This window comes from Vigna umbellata, chromosome 1 (genome assembly GCF_029865625.1).
Source record: "Vigna umbellata cultivar VRB3 chromosome 1, Vumbellata_1.0, whole genome shotgun sequence".
In the NCBI taxonomy this organism is placed as follows: domain Eukaryota; kingdom Viridiplantae; phylum Streptophyta; class Magnoliopsida; order Fabales; family Fabaceae; genus Vigna; species Vigna umbellata.
Window position 1 is genome coordinate 95,841,056 of NC_142165.1, and position 23,091 is coordinate 95,864,146.

At 32.6% G+C, this 23,091-nt stretch overlaps 3 protein-coding genes and 1 non-coding gene across 5 annotated transcripts; 3 read left to right on the forward strand and 1 right to left on the reverse strand.

The window, feature by feature from the left end:
- Positions 1-3,537: 3,537 nt before the first annotated feature.
- Positions 3,538-6,821, forward strand: LOC148206911 (protein IQ-DOMAIN 22-like). Of its 2 annotated transcripts, XM_088104910.1 has the most exons (5): positions 3,540-3,657; positions 3,746-4,146; positions 5,309-5,500; positions 5,761-5,838; positions 5,930-6,821. In XM_088104910.1, exons 2-5 carry the CDS (start codon positions 3,784-3,786, stop codon positions 6,635-6,637), a joined length of 1,341 nt encoding a protein of 446 aa, XP_087961036.1. In that variant the 5' UTR covers positions 3,540-3,657; positions 3,746-3,783; the 3' UTR covers positions 6,638-6,821. The 2 variants fall into 2 exon arrangements, with proteins under 2 accessions (XP_087961035.1, XP_087961036.1); XM_088104909.1 differs by having other exon boundaries at positions 3,538-4,146.
- Positions 6,822-7,448: 627 nt separating this feature from the next.
- On the forward strand, positions 7,449-7,522 carry TRNAV-AAC (transfer RNA valine (anticodon AAC)). The gene has a single exon. It is a non-coding gene; the product is annotated as a tRNA-Val (tRNA).
- Positions 7,523-9,814: 2,292 nt separating this feature from the next.
- Positions 9,815-12,905, reverse strand: LOC148206912 (replication factor C subunit 2-like). The gene is made up of 7 exons (XM_088104911.1): positions 12,620-12,905; positions 12,427-12,533; positions 12,246-12,347; positions 11,576-11,771; positions 10,414-10,542; positions 10,147-10,341; positions 9,815-10,074 (listed from the first exon to the last, which is right to left on the reverse strand). Exons 1-7 carry the CDS (start codon positions 12,770-12,772, stop codon positions 9,964-9,966), a joined length of 993 nt encoding a protein of 330 aa, XP_087961037.1. The 5' UTR covers positions 12,773-12,905; the 3' UTR covers positions 9,815-9,963.
- A 5,713-nt stretch (positions 12,906-18,618) lies between these two features.
- On the forward strand, positions 18,619-22,497 carry LOC148206913 (E3 ubiquitin-protein ligase At1g12760-like). Its single transcript, XM_088104912.1, has 5 exons — positions 18,619-19,335; positions 20,182-20,301; positions 20,466-20,598; positions 21,543-21,707; positions 22,091-22,497. Exons 1-5 carry the CDS (start codon positions 18,791-18,793, stop codon positions 22,262-22,264), a joined length of 1,137 nt encoding a protein of 378 aa, XP_087961038.1. The 5' UTR covers positions 18,619-18,790; the 3' UTR covers positions 22,265-22,497.
- Positions 22,498-23,091: the final 594 nt, after the last annotated feature.

Here is a 23,091-nt window from a genome sequence, read left to right on the forward strand (position 1 = left end):
CCTAAATTAACGAGTTATTTGATTAAAACTTGATTTTCCCCTTTTGATTTCTTTGTAATATCGAAGTAGGTATTTTGAGCACGTTGATTGATTTTAAGACTCACTAAACATGTTTAAAATTGTAACAATACGTTTGGATAGGTGGTGGACGATGTTGAAATCGTGGTGTGTCACCACGATTTCTCTAACAACTGATATATTAACTATATATAAGATTCCATTTGATAAGTCATTTGAGTTCATTTTAAACCCAGTAATATATCGTATTTTTAACAATAATATATAGCACCAATCAAAGAATGCCATTATACATGGATGAACAAGTTTTCATTTCTAATATGTTTTTAAATCTTTAAATACGGAAGAGGTTTATTTTCTATTCGTTGAATTCAAGATGATTTATCAAACTGGTAATCTTGTCATATTAGACTGTTATTTTTGTGTCGATGGACCGTTGTTGACAGAAGAAACGATTAATAAATGAAAGCAAAGGAAGATGTTTGAATAGTGTGATTAAAATATAGTAATGATGTAGGTATTGAAGCAGCATGTAAGAAAGAAATCTGCGTTTCAGACGTTGCAGTTTATTGTTTAGAATGGCGATGCAAGGTAGAAGGTAAAAGTTAATCTATATTATGATAAAATGTTACGAAATGTGCATGAAGGGTAAAGAAAAGTTTTTGTTTGTTTGTTTATTACTGGAAGAGAAAGAGATTGGAGCAGAAGAGAAGAGAAGAGAAGGAAAGAGAAGGAGGGGCAAAGATTGTTTGGCAGATACGATGAGGGGTTAAAACGATGATTGTTGCGTGCTTCTTTCTCCCTTGGTACCAACACCGACCTTCCTCCTGTCAACTTTACGTCACTCACGTGATCCACCATACCATACCACTCTCTTCCCTTTCTTCCTGCCTACCTACCACCTACTGCTTCCTTCTTAGACTACCAATCAATAACCTTTTTCTCTTCCTACTCATTTTATGTTTAATTTTTATTTTTTTCTCTTTTTTTCCTATTAAATTAAACGATATAAAAATTAATCTCATTTTTTTCTTTTCTTTTCTTTTCCTTCTTAAACATTATTTCTTTTTATATTCTTCGTTTATAAACTTCGTCTAAACTCATTTTCACGTTTCTGCCGGATGAGAAGAAAAAGATTTGGAACTACGGTTGTTTCCCATTAGATTGTTGTCATGGAACAAAACTAGCTTAGGGTGGGCCTGGGCCTGGGTTCGTTAGAGTAAAAAACATACGTGTACACGTGTCTTCTTTCTTCATCATAGATAAAATTAAAAAACAATAAATTGAAATAAAAAGCGATTTAAAATAATTAGATATAAAATAATTATTTTAATTTAAAAATAAATAGATTTAAATTAATAGTGATTTATAGAGTATATATATACACTTTTTTAATTTAAAATAATTATTATTTAGAAAATAAAATTAGAAAGAACATATGTATATATTTTTTATCGAACATAAAAAAAGTGAATTTAACAAAAAGAGATTTAAAAATAATAAAATGTAAAATAATTATTTTAGTTTAAAAGTAATTAAATTTAAATGAATGATCGTTTAAATGATAAAAATAGAAATATAATCAGTTTAGTTTGAAATAAAAGTCACTTAAAGGATAAAATAAATAAAAAATGTGAACAGGAAAAAGGAAAATCTCTTTTACATATGTATAGATTTTACAATGAAACAAAAGATTAATAAAAATAAATATTTTTATTTTAAATTGTATAATGTTAGGTGTGCTATGTCGTGATACGTATATGTGTGAGGGGGATGATGATGAAAATATGCACTTTATAAAGGTGATAGTCAAATAATATACATAATGTCGTACATTGTATGTTTATACTTGTGTTAAAATATGGCCTAAAGTAGTTGAGCATGTTAATACCTATTGTGTGTGGTATTGTGACTTTTGTATGAGTGAGTAATGAGGTATATTTGGATTATATTAATTAATTCATTACAAAAATAATATATTAGTGTGATTCAACTGCAATTTATTGTGATATTTTTAGATTAAGAATATTTGATGCGTGGTTGATATGTGTTACATGATATATAACATGTCGTATTTATTGTTTAAATTATTAGCTCAAGGTATTATGTGAAGAATAAATTATAATTGCCTGTAGTATAGGTGGCCTCTACCACTGTTTGGTATGGTAGGAAGAGAACTAAACATCGTGAAAAATAAGCCAAATATGTAATGCCTCAACAATTATATAAATAACAATAATTTTATTAAAATTTGGACTATTTTTTTTTGTACAATAAGATCATAATATATTACATTCTTGCAATTGTTCATAATATATTACAAAAATGTATAAATTATACGCTACATCAGAATATATAGATGACTATTTATATATTCATTATTTTTTAAAAATATTAACATAAATTCTCCATTAGTCAATCTAAAGAATATTATTTGATTATTTTCTAAACAATTCTGATTAAACATATTCTTCTTCTACTTCTACAAATGAAAGAAAAATATGAAAAAAAAATGTTTCTATAAACTTTAAATATAATCTTAATAAACTCAATAAACAATCAAGATAATTAATAACTTAATAAAAAAATAAAGACAATTAATATGATTAAATATGTATTTGACGTTTAGCAATTGTGACTTGTGTTGTTTATTAAATAGAAATTAATGTTAGGATGGCATTAATATTAAAAAGAAACTAAAACAACTAAACTTACAAAAAAGAAATAAAAGATAAAAACTTCCTTCAATTTAAATTATTTATTAATATTAACTTTTTTTCGTTAATAAACAGAAATAACGATTACAAAAAGCTAAACACGTATTTAATTAATTACTTCATCCATAAACAAAGTTATAAAAAAACAAAAAAAAAACAAATAGCCTATTATTTCCTTATAATAAATAAACAAAACCCTTTCTTAATTATTTTTACTTATTTAATGTTTAAAAAAAGAAAGAACAATGAGAAAACTGATAAAAATAATGAAATGATAAATGTGAAGTTTGGGAATTTGTATGTCTGGCGAGTGTGGGAAGTAGTGTTATATACTGGCCTGGGAACACGTTCCATCAATCCTTGGTGGGATCGCGAGCTCCGGTTATCACCACATTTTATTATTATCTTTCTCTTCTTCCAACTCTCATTTCACTCTCTTCCTTCTTTGCTTCTCCTCCATTACCATTTCACATATTAATAATAACCCACCAAATAATACAATCAAACAACCACAAACAAAATTTTCAAAAGTCAAAAAATCTTCATCAAAGGTAGAACCAGAGGAGAAATCAGAGTACGCCATGCAAAAAACAAGTATCCAAGAACTTCATTAAGCTCACACATTTCACGTTTGATTAAATATAACATAATAATAGCTTAAATAGTCGCCAGTATTCACTTAATTAAAAAAAGTAGAAAATGTCTTTTAGTATACAATAATAAAATTTTTGTAACTGTAGATTATCCTGATAATCAAGAGATGAGACAAGACATATAATGAAAGACATGAGATTTCACTTAAGGGTGGAATGATTAAAAAAAGAGGGTAAAAGCTGGTTTGGCTTAAAGTCACGTCACAAAGGCACACAGTTTCTTCCTTTCACTCAAAAAACCCACACCTTCTCTTCCTTTTCTCTCACTCGTAAGCTCTGTTTTTTCCCTCTTCCTCTTCAACTTTAACGCTCTTCTTCCTCTGTCCCTCATAACAGTTGCTATTTTTTTTACGCAAGTTTTCTTTTTTCTCTAAACCCAAAACTTCTGAGAAGCAATGGGCAAGGCGTCAAAGTGGTTTCGCGGGCTTCTCGGTCTCAAAAAAACAGACCATCATGGCTCCCCACCCGCCAAGCCACCCAAAGAGAAACGCCGATGGAGCTTCGTTAAATCAAACACAGAAAAGGACAACAACGCTGCTGCCACGTGTCCACCACAACGAAACGACGGCGGCAACCACGCCATGGCAGTCGCAGCAGCCACTGCTGCGGTGGCGGAAGCGGCCGTGGCTGCCGCCGAAGCTGCCGCCGTTGTTGTCAGACTAACGAGCAACAGTGGCAGATGTGCCGACGTGGGACCCACAAGGATTCGCCAACACTGGGCCGCCGTTAAGATCCAAGCCGCTTTTCGAGGCTGTTTGGTTCGCATCCTTCACTGTTATTATTCTCACCGATTTTTACAACATTCTTCTTTTTTTCTCTGCCATCTATGTACGCACAAAGCTCTTTCTTATTCTTTTTTTTTTCCTTTTTTTAATCTTCTGGTTTTTTTGTTGTTGTTGAGGTGATTCTCTGTAGTTCCGTTCGTTGTGTTACCGAGCTGTTCTGTTTTGTCCTTTTGCTCCAAACTAGCTGCCTGAAATTTTTTTATCTCCAAAACGCATCGTTTGTGAACTCTTCTTTTCTTAGTAGTACCGGCATTATTAAAGTGGTTCACTGATTTTGGGAACCATCTTTAGTGCAGAATCTCAATCATTTATTGGTTTGCAAAATCTCAAAAACTGAAATATTACTTGAAAAATGCAAGCCTTTATTTCATATTTAATAATACTAATAACAATAATAACGTCAACCGTATGGAAGGGATTATTTAAAACATGTGAAATTTAAAAATTAAGAATATAGTTGATGGGTGATTTACTGTTTTGGGGTAGAAACTATTTAGAAATCTAGGGGTGATATCTTTGTATTGTACTTAGGTTTGATGTATAAGGACAGGAGTAGTGGCGCATTGCATGAGTTGGTGGTTATTACCCTTTTTCCATGTTTGGTTTCCCACTAGCGGCCAAATTGTGTCCACACGGTTCAGTTCTTCTGCCATGGCCCATAAAAGATACTGTCTTTTTGGTTAAACAATGTCTTTGGGCTTTTGGTCTTTTGGTTCTGTGGGGACAGACTTGTGTCTTCAGAAAGAGGAGACGTAATACATTTGACTTTGATACGCTTTTATCATTTTTCCAAGACAAATACCAAAGTGTGAACTCAGGGTTTTTTGGAATGCAACCCTGTTCTTCCTTCCTTCTCCACCATCTTAATTGTAATAAATAATACTTAATACGAGCTTTTTGGTTAGTGGCCATGGTCATATAATAGTGTTAAAAATTATGAAAGAGGAAAATTCTATATTAAAATAAGAAGTCTTTCATTTTATGTTTCGTATGTGATTCAAATATTTATTAATAAATAAAGGGTATTTATTCCTTGTTCACTGAAGTTTATTTACCATTGCCTGCTAGAACTTGGAATGTAACCTTGTTGCACAGAAGAGGCTAATTCTGATGTTGTACTTGTTGCTATGTTTAGGCAAGGAGAGCACTGAGAGCATTAAAAGGGTTGGTGAAACTTCAAGCATTGGTGAGAGGTCACATTGAGAGGAAGCGTACAGCGCAGTGGCTGAAAAGAGTGCAAGCACTCTTGCATACACAGACACAAGTCTCTGCAGGGTTGGCTCTCCATGCCTCACCTTCAAGTGCAAAGTTATCTAGCCACTTCCATGTTAGTATTAGTAAATTGCTTTCTCCGTTGCCTTTCCCATCCTTTCATTGGAGATTCAAAACCATTTTTATCTTTTACTTGAACTATATAAGTTGATATCAGTTGTCAAAAGACAAATGTACAAGTTGGTTTGCACCTGTGGAGGTTAACTCATTCTCTTGTTTACTTATATATCAAACGGTTCAGCATCTTAATTACTCCTGATATGATTGTGCACCGAAAATGATATGATCATGTGATTTTCGAATTACCATTTGCAGGGTCCGGAAACACCAGAAAAATTTGAAAGCCCCATCAGCTCTAAGAGCATGAAATACGAGCAATCACCTGTATTCAAGGTACTTTATTTTCTTGCCAGAATTTACCCAAGTGTGAATTTTATGCCTTGTGAAGTTGTCAATTCTTATGGAAGCATCTGTGTCATTGCAGCGAAATGGCTCCAAATCCTGTGTCCAGATCAATGGCTATCAAGAGATATGTGGTAATAGATTGGAGAATCAAGTAACTGAACAACCATGGAGCTCGGCAAGATCATTGATAAGAACATATAGTTCCAATGATGAAAGAAATGACAGGGTTCTTGAAGTTGATTCTGGAAAACCACACTTTACAAAGCGTAGAAACCTCTCTTACTCCACAGTTTCTGATCATTATAGCAAGAGTTTGAACAGCACAAAGGAGTCAACATCTCTTCAATCTGGTCAAAGTCCATGTGGTGAAGTTCAGTCCTACAGTTACAGCTCACAAAAAGTCAACGAGATTGAGGATAGTCCATTCTGCACTGCTGACAACAGTCCACAATTCTTATCAGCCACTTCCAAAGATGATGGCTTCAAAAGAAGCCCTTTTACTCCCACAAGGAGTGATGGCTCTAGAAGCTACATTCGTGGTTATGCTGACTACCCAAGTTACATGGCATGCACTGCGTCTTCAAAAGCAAAGGTCAGATCTTTGAGTGCCCCAAAACAAAGGCCAAATTGTGAGAGGCCTGGTTCATCAAATAGATACTCTCTTAATGGATTTGACATGTCAAGATTGGCCACACAAAGGGCAATGCATGCAAGCTTCACCAACAAGGCATATCCAGGTTCTGGTCGTTTGGACAAACTTGGTATGCCTGTGGGGTACAGATACTAAGTTGTGTTAATGTTTAAGGTTATGTGTCTTCTTTTTTCATAGTCTTAACATCTGATTTTGCTAACTTCTTGTACTTTGGGCTCCCATTGCAGTTTTAAGTGTTAGCATTAGAAATCTATTTCGAAATTTCAGTGCATGATGCTGCTGCTAAGTGTCTTGGATGGACCGTTCAAAGGAATTATTATCTTAGCCTTTCAGTTTTACCTTCCACGCTTCATCCATTCATAATTATTTCTTTTACCGTGAGATGGGGCTAACATTGTTAAATGAATCCTTAAATTTATATAAAATCAAATGCACTCAATTTCGCTAAATTTGAACTGAGATAGGTTAGTATGCAACTCAACAAAAAAGTTTTAAATATAATCAAATTATTTTCTATATCTTTGTTTTATAAATGATGCTAAGATGACATACATTTATATTTATTTTATTTGGCATATCATAAGAATAAACTGATTATAAAAAAATAATTTTTTTATACTTTTAAGAAAAAGAAGGAAAAGTAAAATGAAAAAATGTCAAATAAATATAAAAAAATTATTTGTTAAAATATTCGTTTTTTCTTTTTTGAAAATATACTAAAAAGTGAGGATGCTAGAATTTAGGAGGAACTTTAAAATAATTTTTAACTTGTTAAGATATTGATTTGATAACAAATAATATTTAAGAAGGCTTTTATTGCAGTCTTAAAAGGATTTATAACTTAATTCAGTTAGTCTTAATATAACATGGTATGATTTAACACTGGAAGTGCTCAGTAAATTCAAACAATTTATATATTAATAATTTAAAAGCAAAGGAACAAGAAGGTGTCGTGGTGTAGTTGGTTATCACGTCAGTCTAACACACTGAAGGTCTCCGGTTCGAGTCCGGGCGACGCCACTGAGTAATGCTTTTTCATTTCTTTTTGGTAACTTTTTGCGCGTGGAGTAATCAACCTGTAATATCTGGTAAAGAGCCAAATTTATAATATTTTAGTTACATGTTAATCAAGTATCGTATTATTCTTATTCTTTTAAAATTTAAGCGTAATTTTATTCATATAAAAATTTGATCTATCGTGGTTATTAACGGTGATATAAAAAATGTGTTTAGGTTTTAGAGAATCTAAAAATAGATTTAAAGTTTAGAAGAACAAAATAATGCATAACAATTTTGGGGATGTGTTTAATATTTTAGGAAGAAGATTTAACTCTTTAATAAAAATATACTGAGGACATGTAAATACGTATAGCACACACTCTACAGATGTAAAAATTGCAGCTAAAACCACATTATATTTTTAGTTAATTTACTTTTAGCGTGTTCTCATTTCCAATTCGCTAATAACAGAAAAACTCTGATCTGGCCTTTAAAAGATTGATGCAACTTTTTTAAGATTGCCTGTTATTTTGGAATTAGAAATATATAAAGATGAGTTATAAGTGTAGGTATATTAAATTATTTTTATTAGCTTTCTATCGTTTGTTTTCAAGCTTGAGATTTGATCCTTTCATGTTACTACAATAATGTTATGGTCAAACAACAATGATATACGTTGTTCTTGTTTTCTATGTGACTTATTTCCGCATTGATGTCTTGTTTTTCAAGTTTAATCTGCCTCGATTTGTCCTTACGATGTTGTACAAGACAATGATGGTAATTAGGTGGTAAATAGAAATGTTTTGGATACGTTATTTGAATTGAGGAGTATAAATTAGAGAATTAAATCAGCATTTTGTATCCAAGGTGCTTTCCCTGAACTACCAACTGATGAGATAAATATGCTTTGTGAAAAGAAGAAAGGGAATGTTGGGTTGGATTGCCATATATGTGGGTTTAGAAAAATCTTATCATTTATTAAAATGGGATTCTTCCAGTTTTTTTATATATTTGATGGAGAATTGAATTTCATCATCTAACTTTTAGGTCCTTTAGAATATGGAGACTCTCTTATCTCTCTCAAATGCGATAAGCAAGACATTCTATCAAATGCGATAAACAAGACATATTAACGACTTGATTTATAGTCTACGAGTCGGTTTTAACCTATTCTTGAATAAATTCATTTTAAGATATTTCCAATTGAAGAGTAAAAAAAGTTTTAATTCTCAAAAACTTTTTCAAGTGAAAGGTCAAGATTAAAATAAGTTTGATTTTACTATAAAACTTTAATTAACTCTTAAAAATAATATCTTCAGCATGGATCATATATCAAGTTAAATTGTCTCAAACCTAAGGTTAAGACGGACCAACCTCGAAAGTCAAATAAACACTTTTAAACAAAAATTTCAAACAAATTCTCTTGGACTAAGGGTCAAGATAAACTAACCTAAGCTAAAGATCGAGACGAAAAAAAATTGATATTCGTCGAACCAGTTGAAGGTCAATAAAGAGTCACATCAAAGGTCAAGATGGACTAGTCAGGATGAAGGTCAAGATAGACCAACCCAAATCGAAAATCAAATTGATCGACCTAGGTCGATGGTTGAGACATGCTATCTAAATTAAAGATCAAGATTATTGCAACTTAAAAAAAATCAAAATAAGTCAACTTAAACTAAAAGTTAACTAAGCTGACCCAAGTTAAAAGTCAACCACAGTTAAAGATCGAAACAAACTCCTTCATATTGAGATTAACCTAAAACAAAAATATAATTCAAAATGAAAGTCAAGACAGATCTAAATCGAAAGTCTAATTATATATTCTAAAAAATTGATATTCTTTTCATGTTTGAAAAAAAGTCCATAAATTGACTTGGACCTACAAAACTTTTGTTAATATTTTGACCCTGTTGACTTTTGCAATGTTTGATTTTTTGGATTTTATAGACTTTTTTTACCTCAACCAACGTGAACAAGTGTACAAGGGTCAAGTACTATGGAGGCGTACCAAATTAACAATTCTAACCATGTTGATGAAAGTGGGAGGGAAATTTACGGGTAAAACCTAAAGATCTGTGGGTACAATTTATTATATCTAAGTATAGATGTGGTGATGATGATGTGGCATAACATAAGGCCTTGAATATTAATCTAACAGTAAAGATTTGTTGACTGCAACAAATGCTGTTCGTTCTTTTTCCTTCCCATAACCCCATTGTTAAAAGTAACTAACCCCTACATTCTTTTACAATTGATGTCATAAATAAGTACTATACACAGATAAAACATGTTCAAAAGTGACCCAGTTCATCCAAGCTAAAAACAACGTAGTTAAAGAAGGCGAAGCATTGATGTATCAATGGGCATCTGAACATAAGAAAATATAGCTACATCATTAGAACATTTTACACTATCGAAAATGTGAAAACAGTGACAACTCACTTGCACTCAAGACCAGCTCATACAGCTTTAGCCGTCTCTCGAACTAGGGAAAGCTTAGCTAATAAACCACACAATTGAAGATAAGATCCAACACCATCACAAATTCTCATATGAGCAAACCCAGTTTCCTGCAATTTGAAGACTGTCAGTCAGATACTTTATGCACGTGTGTGTGTAAAAGCGAATAGATTATTAGCTACCTTCATGAATTCCAATTTCAGATACTCAGCCATATCATAGTTTTTTATGATACGAAAAAGGGTCGTGATGATATCAGTGGGAGAATATCCTAAATCATATAGTTGCTTGAGGCCCGAACAAGCATCATCAAAGTTCCCTTCAATCACATTACGTACCATATTTTTCACATGCAGTGGATGTGGCTGGTCACAAACCTGAAACCAACCATAGATTTCAACAAAACCAATGACAAACTGTGGAAAATACAAATCATGGTTGATTCTAACCTTAAAAACATTTGCTTGGTTAACAAATTGGAATCCACTGTATGTTGCTTGCAAGTTATTCAATGCCTGCCTCATATCACCATCAGCAGTGAAAATGATGGCTTCAAGTCCTTCAGGAACGTAGGGAACCTTCAACAAGAGCACGACTCAGTTATACATTTCATCAATATTATAGAAGTCAAAATAGATGGCAACCAGTATTGCCAAATAGCAGCCATGGAGATGCCACAATGTTATGGCATGGTACTGTTCTCATGGTGGCTCATGGCAGTTATAATGACACACTCGAACAGGTCTCATTAGTGAGACTTATAATAAATTTAGAAATAAAAGAAAACAATGAAAAATAACTACAGTAGTTACTAAAACGCAGATGTATTATTCTTGTCATTGCAACCCTGCTTCACCTATATAGTATGCAATGCCATGAACCATAAAAATTGTGGCAAATAAAAACAGTTTTATAACCATAATGGTTGAAGCCTAGTATATTAGGCCGCCTTATAGAAATCTAAGAATGCATGCACAAAATCTCCCTATAAGATTTAGTTGTCATAAATTTTTTGCAACCCTTTCACTACTATATCACATAAAGACAGCAAAACTATGGAAGCAAATGATCAAATCTTTAAGGGCATGGTTCTTAGTTAACTGTGAGCAGCAAATACATACAATAATCCTAATCAGCAAAGCTTCCAAACTCTTTTCTTTTCACTTTCTTCCCAACTATGCAACAATAATCATTATACAATACAGGATGAAAAATTCCCAGAAAGGAAGGAATGCAAAACAATAGTTGAGAAAGACTAAACAGGTCAAAGAATCAAAGTTAAAACCATGGATACATATACAAACAATCAAAAGAGAGCATAGCGTTAGAATTACAAGTCATAAGACTTGTGCAAGAAAAAACTTAACATAGAAAAGAAAACATGCAAAGGGGAACAAAACAGAAAAGAACTTTCTTCTAAATCAAGAACTCCGCTTTTGACACCGAAAAATAATTACAAAGAAACAGATGATGACAGTGGTGATTGTATTATTATACATAAAATGTGACATTTGCAATAATGACAGATAGTAAATCCTATGCTCCTCTGACATGTAGGAATACTACAAGCATGTCCTATGATAGTTGAAGGCAGAATGAACTTTGAGGTACCTTCTCGGCTTGAACCACAATCATGAGTCGACCAAGTATCTCTTGATCAGACAACCGTGAAAACCTCACTATGGCACATCTACTCTGAATGGGCTCAATAATCTTAGCCGAAGTATTGCAAGCAAGAGCAAAACGAGTAGAGTTAGAATATATCTCGATAGTCCTTCTCAGTGCTTGTTGTGCTCCTGTGGTCATGCTGAATTGAAAAAATGAATTGGAGGGCAAACAGAATAAGAGCAGACAAATTTCTTCCTTACCATATTACAAATGCAAAAATGTCCACCACCAAGACAAGACACTGTACGGATAATATGTAACTTAATTAATCACATAATTTGGTGACCCTTACTTGTATTATTGCTTACCAAAATGGGATATGTTTGTCCATACAAAGAATCCATAATTCAAGATCCTTCACCTAGTCAATGGCTCTGACACCATTTATTAGATTGTTACATACATAAACAATGGAGAGATTTGACACTAATGAGACATGAATAAAAAACTAAGACACCAAAGCTTTTCTTATCCCTTTATAATCAATGCAGGAGTCCAACTCACATTTGCCTCCAACAAACTAAAACCTCTACTGGAGTAATCACAGTACATAGTGTTGGTGTAGAAACATGCAAAAATTGGAACTAAAAAATAGATTATCATCAAAACTCACCTATCAGCTTCATCCAGTATTACTATCTTGTGCCTCCCAGGGGGAAGGGTGACTTTCTTCTGAGCAAACATCTTGATCTTGTTCCTCACAACATCAATTCCTCTACAACAAGAAGAAAAAGGATAAATTGAAAGAAAAGTGTTGCAATCAGAGAAGTGAAATGTGAAATCACCGAACAAACCTATCATCCGATGCATTAAGTTCAAGAACACCTTCCTTGCAATTTGGTCCGAGAAGCTCGTGAGCGAGGGCGAGTATGCTAGTGGTTTTTCCTGTCCCAGGAGGACCCTAAAATGAGACAATGAGAAATAGAATGAAAGAGTGACAAAGGAAAAACTTCAATTTAAGAAACCTAATGAAAGAAAAAAACTTACTGATAAGATGAGATTGGGCATGTTGCCATCACGAGCAATGACTTGCAGTCTGGAGACTGCGTCCTGGTTGCCGACTATGTCAGCGACCTTGTTGGGACGATACTTTTCTACCCATGGCACATCATAGGTGTGGCTTGAGGAAGACGATGACATGCTTTGCCACCAACAAACAAGGGTTTCAGTATGCTGTTGCAAATGAAAAGAGAAAACCCTCAAAACCCTATGTCCCAAACCACTTTAAACTTTGAAGAATTGTGTCCCAATTTTAGAGGGAAAATCCCATGCCAGGGATTGGATTTGTGTGAGGAAAAATCCCAAAGGAATATTTTGTTAGAAACCAAAAATTACATGTTTTTTAATTCTTTTACTTTTAAAATATTTGTTTTTTATATTTATATTCAATTTGTTTTTTTTTCATACTAATAAAAAATAATAAAAATAATGAATAAATGTAGTGTATGATGAGTAACTTTTATTATGAGTTTTTAATTTTGATAATAATATTCATATTCAATTCACGATGAATTAAAAAAGTAATTTAAGTGTTTTAACGACAAATCTTAAAAGAATAGTTTTAAAATTTTATAAATTTATAATTTTGTGATTTTATATTTTATAATTTTATAATTTTAATTTATAGTTATATAATTTTGTAGTATTATAATATTATAATTTTATGAAAAAAAATCTATAAAATAAAAAGACAATTAAAATCTGAGAGTTTTATATACTGAGTTTTGTCAAATAAATTGTACTTGCTTAAGCACCTCTGCTGCTAGGAGTCAAGATCACCTTAAGGTAAGTAGTCTGCACCTCTACCTACAGAAGGTATTGGACCCTTTCAATACCCAAAACTCTTATAAATTATTTGAAAATATAGAACTAAAAATATAGATATAAATAGTTTTATAATATTAGTTAACTAAACAAATGATTAAATATATTTTTAATTCAAAATTTTAAGTAAAATTAAAATTGTTATTTTTTTCAAAATTTTGATAAATCAAAAAATTTAAAGTTGTTTAATGATAATAATTATATTCATTTATTTTTAAAATATGAGATCAAACTGCATCAAATTTTAAAACAAGAACAAATTTTGTGATAAATTTAAGAATGAAAATATATTTTAAATAAAAATCTAAAATATGGTTTTTAAGCTAATTGTTGAAATAGATAATAGAATTATTATAGATAATTTAATGATTATCTGTGCTTTTGGACTGCTATTTTATTTGGTAGTAGAGTAATAGGTGTAATTTTTCGATATAAAGATTTACATAAATTAATGAAAATGAAATGAACAAAGATATTAATATATAAATGTATAATGACCAGATAAAAAGCAGTTGTTGACCAAGAGTGTGCAACTTAGCGTGATGAACTCAAGAACAAAATATAATAAACAACAATGGAATATTAGAAGGAGAAGGGAGAAAGTATATTTTGCATCCTTTGTTTAAGAGTATATTATGTATTGTGTCCATTCTAGTTGCAAACTGCATTTTTATTATTTTTATTGTTCATAGATAACAGGGAGTTTTCAACATCTTATCTTTATTTTCCAGTAAAAAAATACCTTTTATTTTTATTTTTATATTCATATTCGATGAATTTAGTTTTTTTTTATATTTTATTTTCATTCCATAAAAATTAAGTATATTCCTATCATATGTATTGTTTCATTTACTATTATAAATATTAACAAAATATTTTTTTACAGACAACTATAATAAAAAAATGTTATACTATCAAGTATTTAATGTAAAAAAAATTATTTTTTCTTCAATATCAAATATGAAGATAAATTATAATTATAAAAGTATTAAATAATAATCTAATAAAGGTCGAGTAATGATAAAAAGATAAAAATAATATATTATTATAATATATATATATATATATATATATATATATATATATATATATATATATATATATATATATATATTCAAGTTACTAAATTCAAATAAAATAAAAGTTAATACAATGATAAATGTGATAATGAGATATGTACGAAATATATTGAAATGAAACAACTATTTATATATTGTCTTATTCTTATATCTAATTTTAAAAGTAGAATATTATCTAAGTCAAAAAAGTTTCATTAACATTATTTTGGATTCAAATAATATCAACAGGTATGAAATCATTAATCATCCATTCTCAGTGATGAGTGTATGATGATTTGTTATTATCTATGTTAAAATAGTAGTGTTGTGTTAGGTTAGTCTAATTGAATTTCATAAAATGACTTAATTGTGAATTAATCCATGGTTAAATGGGATAGTCAGAAAATCAATGTTCATAATGCACAATTTAATTGTTTAGTTGAGAATTAATTTGCTGCTTAATTATTTTGATTTTGTAAACAAATTAGCTAATTGAAAACTAATCTCTACATTAAAAATTATAATCCAAAATATATAATTTGTCACATTTAAATTAATATATATAAATTTGTTGCTGAAAAATCATATCCAAAATAATCATCATAAAAAAACAAAGTTGAAGTTAACATATATATTAGTTTTTATTAATAAATATCAAAGTAGAGTTTAACTTTCCTTTTATCCAAGTTACACCTCATTCAAACATATTTTAATGTAATACTTTATCATCCTCTCCAATATGAGTTTTATTAAAAGCTTACTTAAATTATTTATAAGAAGACCTAACTTACAGTTATGTGAGAAAACATATTGCCCACTAATCATTAGTTTCAAGAATCGATTACCGCTTCTTCATTAATCTTGTGAAGTAATAATCTTTTTTTCTAAAATTCTTCGTAAGCTAAAGTACCTTTACTTTTCTTGAATTAACACACCGAGTTAGCTTAAGAGACAAATGTATAAGTTTGATCATTTGTATTTTTTTTCTTTTAATTGTTAGTCACTAATTTTATTTATGTATCTAATTAATTGTTTTTTTTTTAAAAGGTAGTGATTGATATTTAGAATAATGATAAAAAAAATCAAATAGTTGGACTTTGAATGGTGAAAGAAGTTTCATGTAAAATTTGTATGGGTAACAAATTAATTGTTCATACTTATGATATCATATTAATCACATTATGAGATATCATTTGATTGAGATGTTAATGTTGATTATGAACATAATATATAAAGACTCAGAGTAAGGATTAACTTTTCATAACTTCTGTAAGGGGATATTGAAGTCAGATTTCCAAAATCATTATTCTATCAAAGACCACTCTTACGAATAAAATAAATACATATAATAAAAGACTAAAATAAATGAATAAAAATGATTGAGAGAACATTGTATTTCTTTCTTCCAATTCCATTTCTTATTTTAATTTAACAACACTAATAATGTTATTAAAATTGAAAAACATGTAATCTTTATCTCAAAACAGTCTATGTTATTCCAGTACTCAACTACACAAACATTTAATTGAACTCTATGAACATTTCAAATAATAATATTCTTTTTCACATTTTGTTTATAATTTTAATCAAATATTTTCATCAATTATAAACAATTAATATTGATTTAATACATCATTTGGTCCCTACTTTTAAGGGTTTGGTTCAAAGTGATCATACATTTTAAAAAAGTTCAGTAAGATCACATATTTGGTTAAAACATGTTCAAGTCCTTTTCGGTCACGCCGTTAAAAACATAACCGGTGCAAATGCCAACCTGGTCAAACCTGAGCGAGTTGTGCATGACTGAAAGAATTAAATGCAGAGAGAAAAACTTAAATGGCTGTCTGAAGAATTAAATGCAGAGCGAGAAAAACATAAATAGCTTTTAATAGTTGAAGAGAGAGATATTGATGTATTGATTAGAGAGAGAATATTTCTCTGAACACTACCCAACAATACACCAGTTTTATACACCCACCTCTAGATTCCACCCTATATCACCCTATATACTATTCCACTCAATAATAACTCAATAATGATATAATTTTCGAAACCCATAAAACTAGATATTTCACTGTTAGGACGACATAAATATAACTAAAACAAAGAATCATTGCTTATTAAAACAAAACCATGACCATTAGATGACCTCTTCACCTCTCTCATCGATCTTTATATCTTCAAAGAAAACTCCTTTAGTTTCCCTAAACCTATTTGAAAGACCTTTAAAATTTGCACAACGAAAACCTTAGCATGTAACCCTTCACCATTCTTATAGTCTACCCATGCAACCCTAAAATATCATTTGCATATTTTACCTATCAACAAGGGACATAAGAGCACATGCACAACAACAATTTCATGCCCTTGGTATTAACCATATTATGATTTCCCTCCCAAGGTAGGTACCATGAAAATCATTAAATGCCAATATCAAGAACTCCTTCTAACTCTCTGGATTCCAACGTCTACACTATACAGAAAGGAAATATAATATTTCTCTTCATCTTACATTGGCCCCACATGCATTGAAATTCTTCACTTGCAAAAAGAAAACATGCACTCATACCATTATGTGATAACAGTATATTACTCAACATTTATATCACTTCCATACATTTAATACCCATCAAACATTCCATGCAATTACAAAATAATAATTTATTATACCCTTAAACCTATATTGGTATCTCTATTCACAACCCATCACCAATGCACTCTATTGTCATATTTCACTCATACAACACGTTAACACTTCCTACTCTTATTTACATTCTTAACCTAGCCAACCCACGGCTACCCTCCAAAGATTCTCGATATGCACTTATCTCTTACTACAAAACCATATGCATTGTAATCCTTTAACCCGTGCATTCATATTCTGGGAATAACATCCCAAACCATCTTTTTTCCTTAGCAACCCCCAACCTTCCAATTGGGTATACTATCTATCCACACCATTTCTCAAGATTAACAAGTTTTAAAGGAAACACATCATGCTCAATCAATACATCAAAAAGTTAACTCCCCTTACCTGGGTTTTCCAGTGAATTCTTTAAAGGCCCCTTGTTCCTAGAAAATCCCATGACTGCAATAAGGGCCCCTGCACAACTCCTTGGTACTCACAGTCTTCTCTCTATTACTCACTACGCTCATGGTGGAGGAAAAAAAGTGGTGGTTTCTATCTTGTGCACTATCTCAAGTTGTTTTGGAATGTAGCTTAGGGTTGCTTCTTATTTTGCACACAAGCCGCTGGAGGTCGCGCGTTCTTCCTCCCCCGATGCCGCCGTCGTTGAGGATACCCAGCTAGTGGCTCCCCCGCGCCCCCAAGTCTCGCCGGATTCCCTCCAGTGCCCACCGGGATACTTCAGTGTGGTTCCCCACTGGTCTCGGTCTGACATTGGTGGCTATTGGGATTTGCACCTAACTTACGTCATTTTAATTTTTTTTAAATATTTACACAGTGCAATCTCTTCAAATGTGCCACATATTCATCAAACTGCACAACTCACTCAGGTTTGGCCACGATGGCATTTGCACCGTTGTGTTTTTAACCGCGTGAGCGAAAATTATCGGATTAAACATTTTTTAACAAAATATGGAGTCTTATTGAACTTTTTTAAAAAATAGGATCAATTTGAAGCAAACCCCTAAAAGTAAGGATCAAATATTGTATTAAACATTAATATTAATTAGGTTTTCTACTAAATATTCATAAGGATTGTTAAAATTTTCAAAATACTAGAGTAATATATTTAACGTTTAAGTGTGTGTGTGGTATTTTCATGATAATTACATGGAAACAGAGAAGTTTATAAAAAAATTGTCAATCTTACTCATATAGAAAATAAAAAACTAAAAAAATTAATTTCATAAAATAGAATTTTCTAATTATTAAATATCTTTATTTATTTAATTTTCTATTTTAACTCTTCTCTTCTACCAAATAACTGCCTTATTTATCCATTAATTAAATAAAAGGACGCCGACATTTGAGACTTGAGAAGTTTCAAGAAATTCCCTCGTAAAAAAGAAATAAAACCCGAACTTGATCTGTTTAAGCGGGTAAAAGACGAATGCGCGTGACGAAGATAAAAACGGCACCGTTGTGATATCATAGACATTGAACTCTGAGAAAAATAATAGTCATTTAATTTCGATTTCAGATAATAGGTATTTCCATATTCACCCCCGCTGAATCGTCGATTTCTGGAATCCCTTGTTCTTCTGCACTGTCTCAGCTAGATTCAGATTCAGATGTCCTAAAGCGCCTCACATGGCCACGACAAGGTCACCTAACCATTTTTCCGAGGAAGGCGCCGATCCCACGCCGTTCCTCGGCGCCTCTTCCGATGACTCTAACTCCGGCCGCCGTCTCCTCCGCCGCCCCAGCCTACGCGAGGCGGCGCGCTTCCTTCGGCAGGCGAGCGGACGCCGACTGATGCGCGAGCCGTCGATGGTGGTGCGGGAGGCGGCGGCGGAGCAATTGGAAGAAAGACAGAGCGATTGGGCCTATTCGAAGCCCGTCGTAGTCTTGGATATTCTTTGGAACTTCGCGTTCGTCGCCGCGGCCGCCACCGTCTTGATTCTTAGTCGCAACGAGAATCCGAATATGCCCCTGCGGTGTTGGATTGTAGGCTACGCTATGCAGTGCGTTCTTCACGTCGGGTGCGTGTGCGTTGAGTACCGGAGGCGCCAGCGCCGCCGTGAACAGTCCAGCGCCGCCGTTGCTGTTGGCGGCAGCGGGGATTTGAGTTCGGCTTCGATGGAAGGCTCTGGACACTACGTGTCGTTGCCGCAGCTCGAGGACGATAGTATAAGGTAAATTTCTAATGCATTTATTACTATATGAGTACTTTTCTCTTCTTTTTTCATTTCATATGCATTTATTACTATAGCGCTGGACTATAATGAATTGTGTTTGCCAAATGAATTTAAGGAACCAGTATGCTTTTAATTGTTTACTAATGATGTAACTGAAAGTCGTTTAACTAATTTAAGTTTCATGATATACGTGGTTTAATTGAAAACTCTGCCAAACCTTCAGTTCACGCTTCAGGAAACCGCGGGGAGATTTTGGGTTTCTCAGTTGCTTAGTTAAAAAAGAATTTTGTCAGTTCAAAATATATCAAATGCTCTGATTTTCCGACTTTTTGTAATACTCTTGGATCTAAAATCTCACTCAAATTGGTTTGAGTGAGTGTGAAACGAATGATGTAACTTTGTAGGAATAGGTGATAAAAAAGGCTCTCTCATCTAATAATTGTCTGAATTGTTAGATACTAAAGTTTTTTTCTATCCACTCTCTTTAAACGGGTGGAAATGTGTATGTTTTATGTACAGACAAATTAGTAACACATTATGTTTGAGCACAGCAGTATGGTGGCTAAGTCTGGAAATCTAAATGATGGATGATTAGGGAAAAATTCTCTATTCGCCTGATATAATTTCCAGCAAGGTTATATGTGGGTCAGTTTGTTGCAGTTTGTTTTCCCATTTTCCCATTTCTTTTTGCCATCTCTTCAAAATAATCAGAAGGTAAGCTTGGAAAAATAATACAACATGTCCAATATTTATTTAGATCGGGAAATAGTACCATCAATTATTAATTCATTCATCATTTTTATTATTTAATGTTATGAGTTTTTATGTTGTTTCCTCAAACAGTATGGCCAAGCATTTGGAGTCAGCCAACACAATGTTTTCATTCATTTGGTGGGTTGTTGGATTCTATTGGATATCAGCTGACAGTGAAGCTCTGGTCCAACATTCTCCTCTGCTTTACTGGTTTGTTTCTCTCTCCCTCTCTCTCTTGTCTTGTATCTGACTCGTGTGCTTGTGCAACTTGTTCATACTTCTGTTATTGTATTTATGTGTAATTTATTTTCCTTTTTGGAAAACCTACAGTTATTTTGGTTGATTACCTTTGACAAATTCTACTTGCTTTGCAGGTTATGTATAGCCTTCCTGGGTTTTGATGTTTTCTTTGTCGTTTTCTGCATTGCACTAGCATGCATCATTGGTATAGCTGTTTGCTGTTGTCTTCCATGTATCATTGCACTCCTGTATGCAGTTGCAGACCAGGTACATCATGGTGTCATTACTGGTTCTTGTTTGAGTTGGTATGGATGTACGAATCTATCACCTCAAGTGTTCATGTCCTTAAATTTCCCTCTACTTATCAACATTTATCTACCGAGTCTTTAAAGAAAATTAGTGATATTTATGGCTCCAAATGTTTGAGTTTTTGAATTTATTGAAGCTAAATGAAATTGAAGGATGCACATAGAATACATATAGATTTTCTATTTGGTAGAAAGAGACACATATGCTAGCTTCTAGGATCTATTTTTTGTAGATCAAACGGTGTTGGATGTGAAGGAAAAACTGTCTTGTGCGGACAAAATATGTGAAATTTTTAATTTTCATTACTGTTGCTAGTTTTGGTGGGACTTTAATAGGACTTGTAGTGTATAAGATTCTTAGCAGAAATTTGGAATGGAATATGATTGCGACACATGAAGATTGATTTATTATGCCTTCTATTTACTGAGTTCCATGAATTGTTACAAAGGAAGAACTGTGTTTGTTCTACTGTTTAAGGTGAATAACCTAGGCTAGCCCATTGTATTTTGAGCTGGATAATGCTATTTGACTTTCTGAGGGAGTTCTCACCCGTAGCAAACCAGAAGCACTGTTTGACTCAGTTGTGTCTCTTACCTGATCTTGTAGACACTAATTTTTGTCTCTTTTACTAAGTTTGGCACGTCCTGTATATTTTTGTTTTTTAGATAACATTTTATCCTGTGATTTGTATGCTTCATCCAGGTTGACATTGTTGGCCTTTTAGGATTTGTGAGGAGTAAAACTTGTCATATGATTACTTTCCTACAGCTTGGTTCATTGTGAATATTTTATTGATTCTTGAGTATTTAATTGTGATAATTGTTGTAATCTAGTTATCTAGTAATTGTACTGTTTCATGTCTAATCTCTTTTTTCTCATTTGTCCGGGATTAAAAAAAGCAGGAAGGGGCATCAAAAGAGGATATTGAGCAATTGTCAAAGTTCAAGTTCCAGAGAACCGAAATTAATGAGAAACTTGCTGGGAATACACAAGGAACTGCTGGAGGAATAATGACTGAATGCGATACTGATTCTCCCATTGAACATGTTCTTTCTGACGAGGATGCGGTATGCTGCTCATTTTTGTTATGTGTTGGCTTGGCCTTTTTCTCCCTTTCCGTCGTATTCTTTTTGCTCTGTCTGTCTTTTTCAATATATTTCAAAGGGAAATCCATGTTTGTTCCAAAACAATGGCCTTATTATAAGCCATAGCACAGAGTCGTTTTTTGAACACATTCCCAGAATGGAGAATCCGTTATGTATTTATTCCGCCTTCCATCTCTTCCTTTTTGGCCTTGCTTTTCAATCTAATTTTATGTTGGAAGGAATTCGACAAAGTGGTTCCAGAAAATGGTAGATAATTTTGATGAGATTGATAATTTGCTTTAGAAAAACTGATTGCACCCTCTGTTGTGCGGCTAATCTGAAAAATTTTGGTTTGCAAACTGTAGGAATGTTGCATCTGTCTTTCTGCTTATGATGATGGCGTTGAACTTAGGCAACTTCCTTGTGGCCACCATTTTCACTGTTCCTGTGTGGACAAATGGCTGCATATCAATGCTACTTGCCCCCTGTGCAAGTACAATATCTTGAAAAGTACCGGTCACGGTCAAGACGAAGTTTAGTCAGAAAAGTTCTAGCAGCCTGCTGGGGAAATTGCATATCTTTTGGTTTACAGTATATTAGGCACAACTTGTTCATATAATCCAATACAGGCCTTTATTGTAGTTGCTGCTGCTGCATACTCTCGTAGTGATAGTTGTTTCGATTATTCTTCGTTTTGAGTGGCTTCTTTCTGGTTATGTACATCTGCTCATTGTATACAGTAAATAATCATCTCGAGGCAGTTTGGTTGTCATTTTTTGAATATTTTTTATCATCACCGTTCTTTGAGAGTATACTGTCTTTTATAAACATAAGTATGTCTAAGTGTACCATTTGATAACGGTAGGTTCAACCTACCACCTTCTTAGTCACTGATTTTCTGAATTCAAATTGAGACTGTTGCAAGTGTTAGATTATTTACCACTATCTCGATTGGTTGCTGGTTCTATTGCTGAAGAGCAAGACCAAATAATGTGTGACTACAAAGCTGAATCTGAGGAAGAACTTTTGGTCTTTGAAAATTTGCAGCTCCTGTTTTTGCTGAATCACTTGACAGTTCAGAAGTTCGAATTATGGTTTTGCGTTCATCTGATATTGGTGGCTTGGTTGTAGTTTTACACATTCCAAATATGGTTCATAATGTTTCTTACACAAACATTCTGGGAGAAATTCGAAGGGTTTAGGTTTTGACATCAGTTTTTATTATTGATAATGATGGGTGGTTATATGTCTATTACGAGTTTCGAATATGTACATGTGTGGTACATTTTATGTTCGTGAAGAAAATATTAAATCTAGTGTTCTACAAGAAAATGAAATTTTAGTCAACCATACGTCGTGTAAATTT